Source organism: Chelmon rostratus, chromosome 6, assembly GCF_017976325.1.
Source record: "Chelmon rostratus isolate fCheRos1 chromosome 6, fCheRos1.pri, whole genome shotgun sequence".
Taxonomy (NCBI): Eukaryota; Metazoa; Chordata; class Actinopteri; order Chaetodontiformes; family Chaetodontidae; genus Chelmon; species Chelmon rostratus.
In genome coordinates this window covers 8,804,460-8,819,243 of record NC_055663.1, presented here as the reverse complement: position 1 = coordinate 8,819,243, position 14,784 = coordinate 8,804,460, and the positions used below count along the sequence as shown (strand labels likewise).

Genomic DNA, 14,784 nt, shown 5'->3' with positions numbered 1-14,784 from the left:
AATTCCCTCTTACACACAATCAGAGGCTTTCTCAACATATTTTATCTTCTTCAAAGAGACTGTATCTCTGCTATATTGTGTCCTAACCCAGCCTACATACCTACACCTCCAGCTCGTTTAGGTTTCGTTCACAAGGTGTTTTTTTTCTTCCACTTCTCATTTCCTCTGCCTGGTGCATGCGCTGTCTTGCCATCTAGCACGTAGAGCAGACCAGCACCTAATGTATGTCTGCAATACGGAGCAAAGCTATGGAGGCTTCCCTTGTCTGCACAGCACCTGTCCAACTGGCTTTGTGAGTCTGCTTCTCAGGCCTATCTCTGGGACGGATCCCCTGGAGAGCATCCAAGCACATTCCACCAGAGGAATTTCACCCTCTGCAGCTTTGCACAGAGCAGTGACGGTGGAAGACATTTGCACTGCAGCTTCTTGGTCTTCCAAGGTCTTAGTTAGTTGTGAATGTTTTATCAGAGTAACTGTTAATTTTGGGGAACTTTTCCTATGCGCTCTCCCGCAGGCCTCTCTGCACATGGAACGTGGCACATGAACCTCGCTCAATCCTCGCTTGTGAGCGACTGAGCCTTTCCAGGATGCTCCTTTCATACCCAATCATGATGCTATCCCCTGTTACCAATCAACCTGTTCACCTGTGGAGTGATCCAAACAGGTGTTTTTGGAGCGTTCCACATATTTCCCAGTCTTTTGTTGCTCCTGTCCCAACGTGTTTGAAACGTGTTGCTGCATCAAACTCAGAATAAGCAGATATTTACAAAAATCAATGAAGTTGATGAGGTAAAACATTAAATATATTGTCTTTGTTGTTTTCAATTGAGTATGTGTCGAAAAGGATTTACAACTTCCAACTGTTAGGGAATCGGGGCTGTAGTAATGATTTGTTGTCGATTTAGCTCACAGACTCGCAGTCAAGGACGGCAGGGAAATGATGTATACTGTAGTGTGTCACAGGCAGTCAGCCTGGTGAGACGATCCAGAGGCCCAGACAGGCTGCGGTGATACAGCTATCGAGAAGGCACAGATATATGGTTTCACTCAGTGTGTTCTCCAGTCAGCTTTTCCAGTTAGGATTAGGATTCATTCAGTGTTCACTATGCAGGAGGTATATACCGGGAGCCGAAATGTCCACAGATGTTTCCTTCATTCAAAGAAGAACCAACGTGGTCATTAAAACCTGTAACAGCACTGAATAAAACAGCTCCTCATTAAAAACCAGTGTTTCATTAGCACTGGTTGGGGGAGGGCTGCGAGCCAAACTGTCGCAAACATTCACTCAGCTCGTATCTCTGAAAAACTTCTGAAAAAAAATCTGATGAAACCAGTTGAAAGATACAGTTAAAAACAACCAAGATCTAAAAGTTGTATCATAAAAATGTGCCTCAAAGCTGGATAAAAAGTAAATTTATGACAGCTGACACATGCATACTCCTCCGTACCACAGTAGGTTCTGTGTGCTCAGTATATCTTTGTCACAATTGAAACAAATCACTAAAAAACTAGAGGATCCATATCAAGATTGTTACAGTGTAAAAATTACAACTGGATGATATGTGGATATCAGATTTTTTTGAGTCAACACACAAAAGCCTTCGTTTCTACAAGCCATTCACATTTTTTCTGTTTATATGTGGACTCTACAGTGAAGGGCTTCACTGGAGACGGGAAAGATGGAGGGCGACGATAAAGGAGGGTAACATCATACTAAAGTCTGATTTACTGGCGTCAGAGGAAGAGACGGACAATCAGACATATAGAGAGACTGACAGTAACAGAAGGGTGACGAAGAGGTGGAGGGAAGACAGAAGGTCAATCAGAGGGAAGAATGAACAGAGACCACTATGTTGCCCCACAGATATATATATATATATATATATATATATATATATATATATATATCTGAATAGGTTTCAGGTAATACAGAAAATACAAGAGAGCACTGAATATTCTGTTTGTTTAATTTGCCTTATTTGAAAAAAGATGAATTCACAATCTTCTATTAATTACACTGAGTATTATGAACAAGTCTTTGTTCAAGAATGCAGATGTGCATCCGGAAAGAATTAAACTGTAAAAAACACGATTGAATGAGCTTTTCAATTTACATAAAAACATTATAGATTCCCTTAAACAATCAGAGGAGATGCTATCAAAAATGTTAATCCACAAGAAAATCCTTTTAAATGAATGTCAGCAAGGCAATGAGTACACACACACACACACACACACACACACACACACACACACACACACACACACACACACACACACACACACACACACACACACACACACACACACACGCGCACACACACACAGAGAGAGAGAGAGTAAAGCTGCATTTAATGGAAAGCTCAATATTATAAACTGCCTCATTGCACAAAACGACTGTTATTTGCCAGCAGGGTTTTGCAAGTGTTGTTGATCAATGCCAGTTCACTATGAGTGAGCCAGGCTCGCAGTTTCCCCCTGCGTCCAATCTCTGCACCAAGCTGAAGACACTGCAGTCGTGCACACACAGAGATGAAGCTGACCTCAGTCACGTCATCTGCACAAAACCACAACAAGCTGTGTCGGACTATTCCTTAAAGAAAACCAGCTCCATGTCTGCTGGCATACAGCAGTGTCACATGACTATTGTCAACATTTAGACACATCCTTCATATGACAAACTGCAATAGCACCACTGTATAGCAATGAGAATAATATTGAGATGAATAGCTGTACAACTCCAGGGAGGATAATGTCTCACACACACACACACACACACACACACACACACACACACACACACACACACACACACACACACACACACACACACACACACACACACACACACACACACACACACACACACACACAGCATCTGCTGTTGATTTCAGAGAAGGCAGCCTTTAAATGTTTGGTTCAGTGCATTTTGATTCCTGATCTGTGCATATAGCCTACATGTCTATCAATCAATAAAGCTCTGCACCGGCATACTGGCTAATCAATACTAAACTATTTATGGCTAATGGAGGCGAGGATAAGGATACAACATCACAGCGGTGCTCACATTCACAAACAAGGCTTCCACTGCAGGTTTGAAGCGTCGCTAATTTCGTTGACGAATAATTCTCGTCACAGTTTTTGTCAGTGACATTTTTCACTGCAGAAAACGAGACAGTAACTCAATAAAAACTCATTCATAATGAAAAAAACTGATGAAATCTACTGACGCTTTTGTCAACAAATAAAAACGAAACAAACATGTCCTGCGCTGACCGGAGAAGTGAATGAGCCAGAGAACAGATGAAGCTGGTGCGTCCCAGCAGAACAATTCAACAGCTCTTCTAGAACGCTTTCAAGTACAAACGTGACTCCAAAGAGCAAAAGACCAGAGGAGTCCAAAGAAAAAGACTGACTGGAACACGGACTTTAAGATAAGCACATGTTTCATATCACAAGTTAAATCTGTGTCTGAATTGCATGTTCGAACCCGAACCCCATTCCATCATAACACTTCACTTTAACCAGAACCAGATTTTAGTCAACTGAATCTTACAACATTTAGTCAATTAAAAGCAACCTGAAACTGAAGCAATTCAGATGACTCAAATTTGACTAAAAGTAAATTCGAATTTGCTGTAAAAATCGACACTGGTTTGAGGGCTCATACCATAATTCAGATGAGAACGAATCCGGGATTTTTAATACTAATACTGATAATGACATTTGTTCTTTTTTTTAATTTTCTTTTTTACATTACTGCATAAACTTCTGTGCTGACATTTCTTGTTACATATCAGCCACAAACATGCGACACAATACAAATCAGGCTTCTAATGCTGGGTATGCCTGTATCAGCTGGACTGATGTTGAATATACGGCCCCATGGCCATTTAGCATTACTAGTTATTGTCTTTTCATGAACTCCTAATGTGGCCAAATGGACGTGGTGGCCAGTTAAAGGCAGATGTGTTCCCTTTGACACCCAAGCAGCAGGTGGGCAGCAGCTCTCTGGACTAGCAGCAGAGGTGGTGGCTGCCTACATCACGAGGATGAGGCGAATCCTCCTGATGTTGTGCAGGAGCAATCTGCAGCAGCGACGGCGGGTACGATTGCATGTCTGTCGTCCAGAGTCACACACACAGAATGACGCTGTTAGACTAACAGCGTACACAGACGCAGCAGTGTGTGCTCTCGCTCTGCATATATTCCACAGCTTCTGTTTACCAGAACAACCACTTTGTTGGTTAATTCTGTTCTCATCCCTGGTTTTGATTAGTCTGAATTTGTTTTTTTATTCAGAAAACATTAAAGTGCCACATGTTTCCAGACCTGCACTCACAGATAATAAACCGGGGTTCTTTGGAGGTCACATTCAAGAGGATTTAAAAGATCAAACAACAATGACAAATCCACATTATTTGACATATACACTAAATTAAATTATTTAATGTATTCAACAACAGAGTCTTTGTAAATGTAACACACACACACACACACACACACCAGACAAAAGCCAAGAATTTAATTTTGTACTTTGGCAAACTCACTGACTTTATGCTAATAAGCTCCAGCTGATAAAACGTGCAGGTGACAGCTGTCGTTTCAGTCACTGAAATCGATTGTCGTCAACAAAACAAAACAGAAAAGGAAGCTTTCATAATGTCAGCCAATGACATGCTGTTGACAGCCATCACCGTCTTCGCCGTGAAATCAGCGCTTCACTCACGGATCAGGACGAAGAAAACCAGGGAAAAAGACTCGACTCCTTCACGAGAGCATCAGGTCCTCTGGATTGAACACAATGCTATAAATACGAGCTGTGTGCGGATGCTGTCGTGTCATGGTAACAACAGACACGTCCTTCTTCATCACATTATGCAGTTTTGTTGAATAAATGGCTTCTGTTCATCGCACTTGCAGTTGCTGTTTCCATCTAAATCGTCAAAGTTGAATCAGGAAGAACCTTAAACTATGACGGATGTTTAAAAAAGTGTCACAATTCTCCAAATCCACAATTCCTTTTGACTTTCAATTTTAAATCACGATTTGATTGGTTTTAAACACCGACGGCTTTGCCATTGTTAGACTATCAATCTTCATCTGTAAAGATCAACACGTCGCTGGTTCCTTCTTTAATAAGACAAGCTACATGCTTTCATGTGTAATATAGCCATCATGTTTTTTATGTACCACATCGAGGCCATACGGTCAAATTCAAATGGATTTATTTATGATGTAATAACAATAAGTTATGTCACACAATCACAAAAACCAAAAGAAGAGTCACTAGATGGCAGACGGATACTTTACAACATCAGCTTCAGTTTCCTCACAGTGTGTGTGTGTGTGTGTGTGTGTGTGTGTGTAGCATGTATGTGTAGCATAGCCTACAAACTGCATGTTGTTGTTGACAGACGTTACAGGGAAGCAACACGCAGGCTCTGTTTCTCTGTCATCGCTGACTCCAGCAGTGAACCGTGGTGTCAAACTGAAAAGTGCAGCTGCAGGATGCTGGAAGTATAGAAAGTCAGCTCATTCTGAATGACTTTCGATTTAGAATAGAAACATCGTGACACCTGGCTTTATAACACATAGTTTTGGTAATAACTTTACTGTTCACCTTCATTTAGTTTGACTAACCCGGAGGTTTGTTTTCAACCTGTTACATCATCTCCTGTTTGTTTTTTTCACCCACTGCACCTACTTTTAGTGATGTTTCCAGATCTCAGCTGTTAATTGGAGATTGGCTATTATTACTAGGGGTGATGGGAAAACGAAACCAGAATGATCCTAACAGCAAGAAATGTGACACAAACGTGATGTGAAAATGAAATGTGCTGTTTGCTTTTCTACTGTTTTCTCCACTGTTTCCACTGAGCCATGACAGGTTGGACGTGAGCCAGCGGCCTGGACGGAGCTGCTGGAAACATATGATCGCGAGCTGAGCCGCTCTGACCTCGGTGCATGTGCATCTGCAGTTAAAGTGTTCAGAATGATGGAATCTCAGTGGCGGCGTTTCACTGCAGCCTCCACTAACCCTCACGCCAGCTTCATCATTTTAGTGACTCATGTCTACCTGTCCTTATATCACAACACACACACACACACACACACGAAACACACGCTCACTATATGTGACTGACACACTGAGCAGACCCTCTTGTTGCCCCTAGCAACTCCCTGCCGAGAACACGGAGAGCTGGGGGAAATTGAGATGCGAGGTGTGTGTGTGTGTGTGTGTGAGTTTGTGTGGGTGTGCATGTGTTGAGATGGGAGGAGGGGCTTCTTTCTCTAAGTAGCGATGATTAATATGAAAATGGAAAGCTTTACTATCGCAGACGCACATACACACAATCATGCTATTACTGCACCGGCCCAGCAATCCCTGTATACAGCCTGAGGAAACCCCACCAACCCTACATGTTTATGTGTACGTCCTGAATGCATGTAACACACACGCACGCACGCACGCACGCACGCACGCACGCACGCACGCACGCACGCACGCACACACACACACACCTGTGTCACGCGTGCATTCATGAATGTATAAACACTTTTGCCTTCACTCAGTTTAAAAGCTGAATTTATGTATTCATGTAGAGATCACACACACACACGGAGGAGGCAAATAGGAGAAAACACACTCAGCATGACAAACACTTCAACCTCTTCTCCTCTCTGTCATCCAACACACTCTACAGTGGCCATGTTGCTCACTATAATCAACACATCATTCAGTGTTTTAGCTCACTGAAACAGCATCTGTCAAATAAAACGTCGTCAAAGGGATTTTATTTCTTCATTTATCGTATGAGACAGTACTGACAGCATATATGTATATAATATTTACTTTTTCATGCTTGTTGCATCGACGCAGTGCTTATTTAGTATAGTCAGTAGTTTATAGGCTGCTTGCCAAATGAATACCTCTGTAAGAGTTTCTGCCTTCTCCGCTAACAAAAGATGATCACAGGTCTTAACTGAACTTTTGAGAATTATTTATAAGAGAGTGGATTTTCCACACATTATTCAAAATGTGCTATTTTTGAATAATAACCATAATTAAAACATAATAGGCTTGAAACAATTAAACAATCGCTCAGTTGATCAACAGAAGATTAAGTGGCAACTATTTTAATAATCAATTAGTTTCAGTCCTTCAGTCAAACTATAGAATACAGAATGCTTAAGCTCCTCAAGGGTAAAGACGTGCTGCTTTTACCTGTTTCATGTGGGATTATATTCACAGCATTTATTGCGGGACTATAATTTCAGCGGGGTGATGTATTCTTCCAGCAGCCCACCACTCACTTACTTTATGTGATGTACCAGGACTGGAATATCTGGAATAATACATGCTTCATGTGACAGTCTCCACATTTTCCATTATGATTTCATGCATACATCAGGTATGAACTTCAGGTGTCAAAACCTTCCAAAGTTCAATGCAGATTGTGTACAAGCACCTCTACTAATGTGTCTGTGTGCACGTCTGACGTACAAACACCTCGTGTCTGAGCTCATATAAACCAGGCTACAATCTTCAAATTCTGTGTATATCTGAGCCTCCCCTGCAGGGCTGAGAGATGAATTACATTTTATTTTCAATTACAATTCTGGGTTCCAAGGATTACGAAAAGAAGCTAATCAAGATCAAACGATTAATGTGCTACATTCCATTTCGCAATGATGCTCTCGTTTTGTCTTGTCTTATAAACCCAACACACCTCTTTCGCTTTCACCCCTCCTCATAAGCCCCAGCTCACTCTCAGCCAGGCTGCGGCATGTCTAGTTCAGCTCGAGCCAAGATGACAGAAACAGAGCCTTTGGTCAACAAGAAAGGCAAAACCAATTAGGCTGTTAGACAGGAAGACATCACATGGCGCACAGGTGCACACAGTGAGCGCACAAACACACTCGTACACAGTGAATTTAAGTTAGGAAGCAAGCAGAGCAGGGGACGATGGCAGTCCCTCGCACAAATCATTTGGAAGAGTGAGACAGTGCCTGCATATGTGTATGTGTGCATAAGGTGTGCCACTGAGAGCATGATGTTTCCAAAGTTTATGAGTACTCCTGTTAAATAATGTTGTCCTCACTTTGACCAAAATAATAGTGATTATGATTGTTGCCATGTTGAAGCCCTACTTCACTGCCCTCACACACACTGCAAGAGTCTCCAGCCACAGTCTGGCAGGTTACCCTCCACACATAAGCAAAACAGTCAAACAGACAAACACCCCATTTCAGTTTGAACAGCATATCAAGCCACGCTCGGTTTAACATGCTTCAGCCGCTCAAACACGCAGACACACACTCTGCTCGCAGGAATAAACCTGCCATGCTGACGTACGTCATGGAAAGCCCGGCTGAGGGACAGAGAGAGTGAGAGAGATTGAGTGAATGAGTGTGTGTGTGTGTGTGCGTGAGGGGAGAGACGGCACAGATAAATGTGACATTGACCAGGTGAGTGGGATCATGGCAACGGTTGCTGTGGAAACTAGGAGGTCACTGGTTGATACTGAGGGCGTGGTGATGTCACTAATGATGTCATCAATGGCGACAGAACAAGTTGACAGAATAACAGAGTAGACGCACACCTCACGCTACCTTTCTCCGGTGAGCAAATACACAGTGTGTACACGCACACCCTTCAGTAAGCCTACTATCACAGTAGGTAAACACTGTGTCATTTCTCCATAACCATGGCAACCTGCTGCTGAACCACCATCACCACCATCAAATCCAGTTTGATTATTATTCACATTTTACAGCCCTTAAGTTACTCATACAAATTTTTATAGAGATCAAAAAAGCAAACAACCAATGGCATTTCACTGCACTTTCAACTATCCAATCAGCTGACAGTCCAGTCCAGAAGTGCAGCCTCTTTGGCTGGTCAGACTGCATAGCAAACACACAGCCAACACAAAAAAGGAAATATCCTGTATCATACACTGACGGATTAAAATCATCAGAGAGGAACTGAAATAATTGGTTGAATAATATATTAACTGATCAAAAGAATATTATTCAGCAACTATGATAATTGATTAACTGCAGCCCTATTTCAGTGTAAGTGTGACAATTTCTTTTTTGGGTCATTAGCATTACACTGCAGTTTAAAGATGATTCAAGTTTTACTTGGTAATGTAGATAGTGGATTTTCCATCTGGACTTGACTGACAACTGCATTTTTTGGCACGAGACTGAGTATTGACAGAGTATTGACTATTAACTGAAGTTTACAAATGACATGACCACTAAACAAGACTATAAGTGTGCAGCCATGATGGCGGCTCTGCAAGGCTGTACTTAGGCACAGATGTGCTTGGAGCTAACTGCTAACATCAGCATGCTAGCATGCGGATATTAAACTGGTGAAAAGTTTCCCATGTTCACCAGGTTGGTTTAGTGTGTTAGCATGCTTTGCCACAAAGTAAAGCTGAGGCTGATAGGAACATCAGTTTGGCAGGTATTTCGTCATAAACAAATCTAGTGGACAGACAGAAAATTTGACCTGAAAGATGGAGCTAGACAAAATATTGAGGGATGACCAAAGCTATTATAATTCACCTGGGCACCATGAATCACAATCTATTGCCATGCAACTAAGGGAGGAGTGAAACTACAAGTTAAGCTTTATAAAACTTATTGGATAAACCGAGCACACAGGCTCAATTCACTTTTGGATTTCTGGATCAGTTTTAGATTATGGCAATGGGGTAAGAGTTTGCAGCGATTTCTCAGAAACTACATGAAACATTTGGTACCATGTGTACTTTCACACTGCTGTGAGCTGACAAACTTTGGAGGATGCCGACCTACTTGTGTCCTCCCTGCTGGGGAGACGGCACGACCCTCTGCCTGTCTGTCTCACTCTCCTGTCAGAGAGGATGGGAGCTGACTTCATAAACTGGCTTAAGAGGAATCATCCATACACACACACTCGATGCATGAGATACACTCTGAGCGCATCCCTTTCTACATCACAGCTTCTGCCTTTCTGTTTCGCCATCCACATATTGACAGCATATTCCAAGAAAGCTGTAAATGCCTGCGGCACCAAAAATGCAAGAACAAACATGTGCAGGCACTAGTGAATTCAGTGTGAAATCCCAATGGAAAAAAAACTGATGCATTAGCAATCAATCAAGACATAATAGAGCACTGTTTTAAGGAGTGCACATCCGCTTGTGCATACAACATGACAGTTGAAGGATAACAGGTCAACTCTGAAACTAGACACGACTAAACTGTTGATGAACTTAAGTATATTATTATTATTATTATTATTATTATTATTATTATTATTATTATTATTATTATCCAAAAGGTCAGAGGAATTCATCAGTTACCAGATGAGATTTTGTGCATTACTAATAATGGAAGCCCTTTTACTATGCATTACATTTGCGTAGCTGTGTCCAGACAGGCAGGACTGACACGCGCACGCACACACACACACACACACACACACACACACGCAGCCCTCCATTAGACCCTCCAGGCAGAAGCTGTGAAACAGATCTTAGGAATGTGATAAAGAACAACACAACAAGCTCCATCAAGAGCGTTTCCAACATCAGCAGGCTGCACTAAAACATCTGTGACTGTGTCTAAAAGCAACATAGACGTGAATTCATCCACAGAACACACTCAGGCGGTAGTTTTGCATGTCTAATTTGTGAACAATCCAGGCCGGCCAAGAAAAGCTCTGTCACTATGGAGCCAGTGTGTGGCCTTAAACCAAAGAGCACTCACAAAGCTGGCAGATTAATGCTCCATTACTAACGAGCAGAGCTGCACAGCAGCTAGCTGATTGTACATCAATCGACTTAGTTATGGCAAAGCAAGAGCAGCACTTCACCCCTACACACTGCACATTGTTAGAACTGGTTTCCAGCAGCTCGCCACTCTAATGACAAACAGGCTGATAGCAGTTGTGAAAGTTGACATTTTCCTGAACGCAGTTTGGTGTGTCACTGGGTGTGTGCTGGACCGGAGCGCAGCTCCACACGCTCTGCCACGCAGAAGACCCGCATCTGCACGGCTTCTCCGAAACACTGAAGGCCAGAAACAAAGTGTCTCCTGAGCCTCGGGGCTCACATACTTACAGGGACAGACATTTTTGCTGGCGCTGTCACTCTCCTCAGCTCCTGGCTTTAAAAACGCACGGTGGTCTCTCTTTTTTTCCTCTCCCAGATGCTACTTTTCCAAAAGAACGAGGTTTTCTTCACGACTCCCCCGGTGTCAGTCCTCCTTGGTCCATTCCATGGTGAAGTCTGCAGGGAAGGCAAACATCCAGCTGGAGGAAGTGGTTGAGTTTGGAGCGTGTGAGCGCGGCTGCGTCTGCGGCAGGAGCAGCTTTTTTTGCGGCAGCGGCAGCGCGGCCGCCCGAGTGTCCGGCAGACCCGGCCGTCTCTCTTGCGTCCTCCGCCTTCCCCTTGCCGCCTCTTCTCTCGCGGATTTCTTCGCGGACTCGTTCAGAAACGCTTGGATAAAAGCTAACAAACGACGCGCGGATGATTCGGGAGGTCAGGCCACTTCCACCGTGTGCTGACAGGTCTGTAGCGGTACCGTCAGTGAGCGGGAGGGGAGCGCCGCCTCTGCCGCTGACTGCCGCCCGCTGCCGTCCCTCCACAGGGGTGAACCAGTCCAGCCTTAAAGAGACCGTCTCACTACAAACACTCACAAGTCTACAATTTACAAAAAATCCACAGCATGGTACCCCCTGGGGCAGTCTTTGGATCCAGCCTTTAAAGGACCATGCCAGTAGTTTTGCACGATTTACTACAAATCATTTACAGGCTTTTTTCACACTGTCCCACAGACAACACATCTGCAGATCATGCTGTACATATTAATGCACTGTACACTACACCATGCACCTTACAAGCTGAGATGTACAGTCCACTGTGCAGCTGCAGTACTGAGCCATAAGATACTATACAGTATGTTCTAAAATATGAAGATGAATATAAAAGAACACAAAATGCAATGGGAGTAAAGCAGCCTTTTTCCTTACAATGAGAAAATCTATTAGCAAGATCTGGAACCTTTTCATTCCATCACCGTGAACATCAGGTCTGCATTCATTTGCACGACAGTTACATTATTCATTCCACACACAGCTACATGATTTGCAAACTAAATAGCTGAAATGTCAATTTGCCTGGAACAGCGTCTACAGTGGCTGCTACAGACATGCTGGGCGACCTCTGTTCTGGAGCATCCCTCCTCTGACCTGCAGCTGTTTCTGCAGTCACCGTCAGAAGGTGTTCAGCCACACGCTTGTGCTCATTTTCACAAAGTGGGGCAGATTTGATCGTTTTAACACAGTGACACTGACAGTGAAAGGTTTTTTATTTGTGAACACACCTCTGATAACAGCAAGTCATAATGATACGTAGAATAGATGGATTGTGAGGATAATGTGTGGTATAAATAGTTGGGCCCTGGCGGCCCTGCTGAGCTCTCTTTGAGTGTGTGTGTGTGTGTGTGTGTGTGTCTTCTGGGCTCCCTGTTGTGGTTGAAATAACAGCAGCTATTTCAACCCACACACCTCACACACTTCTATGTCACTCATGCGTGCACCTCCGTCAGTTACACAGTAATATGTTTGGCACACCACAGTTCCAGTAGAAATGTGTGATCTTCCTCTCAGATTAGATTAGGGAGGTGAGAAAGTTGTTTGCTTGATTGACAGGTGTCACAGTGACAGCTGTGGTGGTTGTTTGTTCTGACCCCCTAAGCTCTTCACATTTTTGGCCCCAGTAACAGATATAGATGGTGGTGACCAGATCCAGGCTGCCGCTTCTCCCTTTAAAAACGCATGGGTGATGTCATGGATAATGAGATACATTTTGTCATTTGATGCATGTCTTCTACACCGTCAACGAATGAAATTCTCAAATGCACGAAGACAAAAACAAACCTTCATGACTCAAGGTCTAAATGAGACTCACTGCGCTGCTACAGGGTGCACATGTGAGCGATGTAGTGAGGGTTGAGATATCACATAAATAATTACAGCACCAGATTCATGTTCAAATGATCAGCCCTCTGGCTATCGTGTAAATAAAATAAAACATGAAAGCAGAGACTGAGGTGGAAAGATCAGTTTATTGATGCACTGTGCTGATAGCCTTTTGGTAAATTCTAATCATTGGTTCATCCCTAATATATTGCATTTTATATTGTATTGATTGACTGATTCCATCATCATGAGAGATTACCTCCGCTCCCCTGGTTGTCTATGGATAAGCATTAGAGTGAATTGCCTCTGCTGAGACGTTTTGATTGGAGTGGAGTTTTATCGTCCCACGATGATGTAAATGCTGTTTCAGACTCTAGAATAAAATTATGGCAACGCACTCCTACAGACACCTTCAATCATGATTAGCTGTATGCGAACATGTGTGAGGATAATCCCCAGTCAGCCCTACGCCATAAAAATCCCACTATCTGTCTGTGTGTGTGTGTGGACGGAAGGATTTAGTATAATCACAAGCTGTTTTTAGGCAACTGTTGAGAGTGGTTCTGTCTTTAAACTGTAATGGAGCTGCTTTACTCAGGATACGTACAGCATTCTGGAGGCAGAATATGCTACACTGTGAGGGATTATGTTGTGCCAAAGGGTAAGATTGGGTGTTCACAAATTGGCCCTGAAATGATCAGTTTTATCAGTTTTCCATTAAAAAAAAGAAGAAATATATAGGAGAAAACTGTGCAATGGGTATTCACAGTTGGTTTATGTCAAGGAAAAACGAATCAATGTAGCACCATCAAAAGGCAGGAGGAAAACACTTCTTGCTGCTACAAAAACCTGCACCCAGGAAAGAAGCAAGATTGCGGAAGAGCAATCTTGTGTACTTCTCACTTGATGTAAGACCTCGGTAAATATCTTCTTAATGGATTGATGGTGTCAGTCTTTCATACAGTATGATGTTCATTTTTGTAAACATTGGTCCCATGTAGTTTAAAATAAAACAGGCGATGCTTTAGGGTGTGGCTACCTTGTGACTGACAATTCCTCAGGTTCTCAGTTCCATTTAGGATAGAGGCATAGCAATGCGTACACATGGCAGCTCCACCCTCTCGTCCAAATAAGGTCACATCTGGCTCCAAAAACCCAAGATGGTGACAGCCATAATACCAAAGTGGAGGCTTCAAAACTGTAGTCCACAAACCAATGGGTGATGAGACAGTGGCTCTGTCCTCTGTCCTAATTCTTATACAGTCTATAATTCATCAGAAGTTTGAGGAACAGCCTTGTGCTGGAAACGTCACACAGCATTATTATCCCTCTGACGGTGTGTGGATTTATGTGTCTCAGCTCTGCTACATATTTCTTTGATGCAGCATCCATCCTGTTGGGCACTGGGATGTGAAAAGCTTTGTTCTCTGTATCTTTTCACATGCCCAGATTCCCTACAGCAATCACTGCCACCAGGCTCAGCCAGGCCACCACAGGATGGAGCATCAATTAGTTGGTTTATTTCTAAATTAATCAGTAAGAGACGAAATGAAAACAGGTTTCCTGAAGCAGGTTTATAATCTTGTCTGTGCAATGCGTGTTAACGTTGGTAATGTTTTCTATCATGTTTTGTTATGACAATTGTGCCTTTTTCTACTGGTGTCATTGTGGTCTTTGGCAGTCTGGGCTGAAGAGGAAGTGGAGGGCTCAGTAGTCTCTTGCTTTCGGTGTGACCAGACACTGTCGGCAAGTTAAGGGTGGGCGAGTTACTGTGTCTATTTACAGCCACCTCCACTTGT

The 14,784-nt window shown here is 43.0% G+C and overlaps 1 protein-coding gene across 1 annotated transcript in view; it reads right to left on the bottom strand.

Annotated features, from left to right (window-relative positions):
• The window catches only part of bcar1 (BCAR1 scaffold protein, Cas family member), a 73,288-nt gene extending 61,717 nt beyond the window's left edge, over positions 1 to 11,571 (bottom strand). Inside the window, exon 1 of the mRNA XM_041939678.1 lies at positions 11,124 to 11,571. Coding sequence (XP_041795612.1) covers positions 11,124 to 11,135 — 12 coding nt within the window. The 5' untranslated portion in view covers positions 11,136 to 11,571. The remainder of the gene's footprint in view (positions 1 to 11,123) is intronic.
• Between the last annotated feature and the right edge of the window lie 3,213 nt (positions 11,572 to 14,784).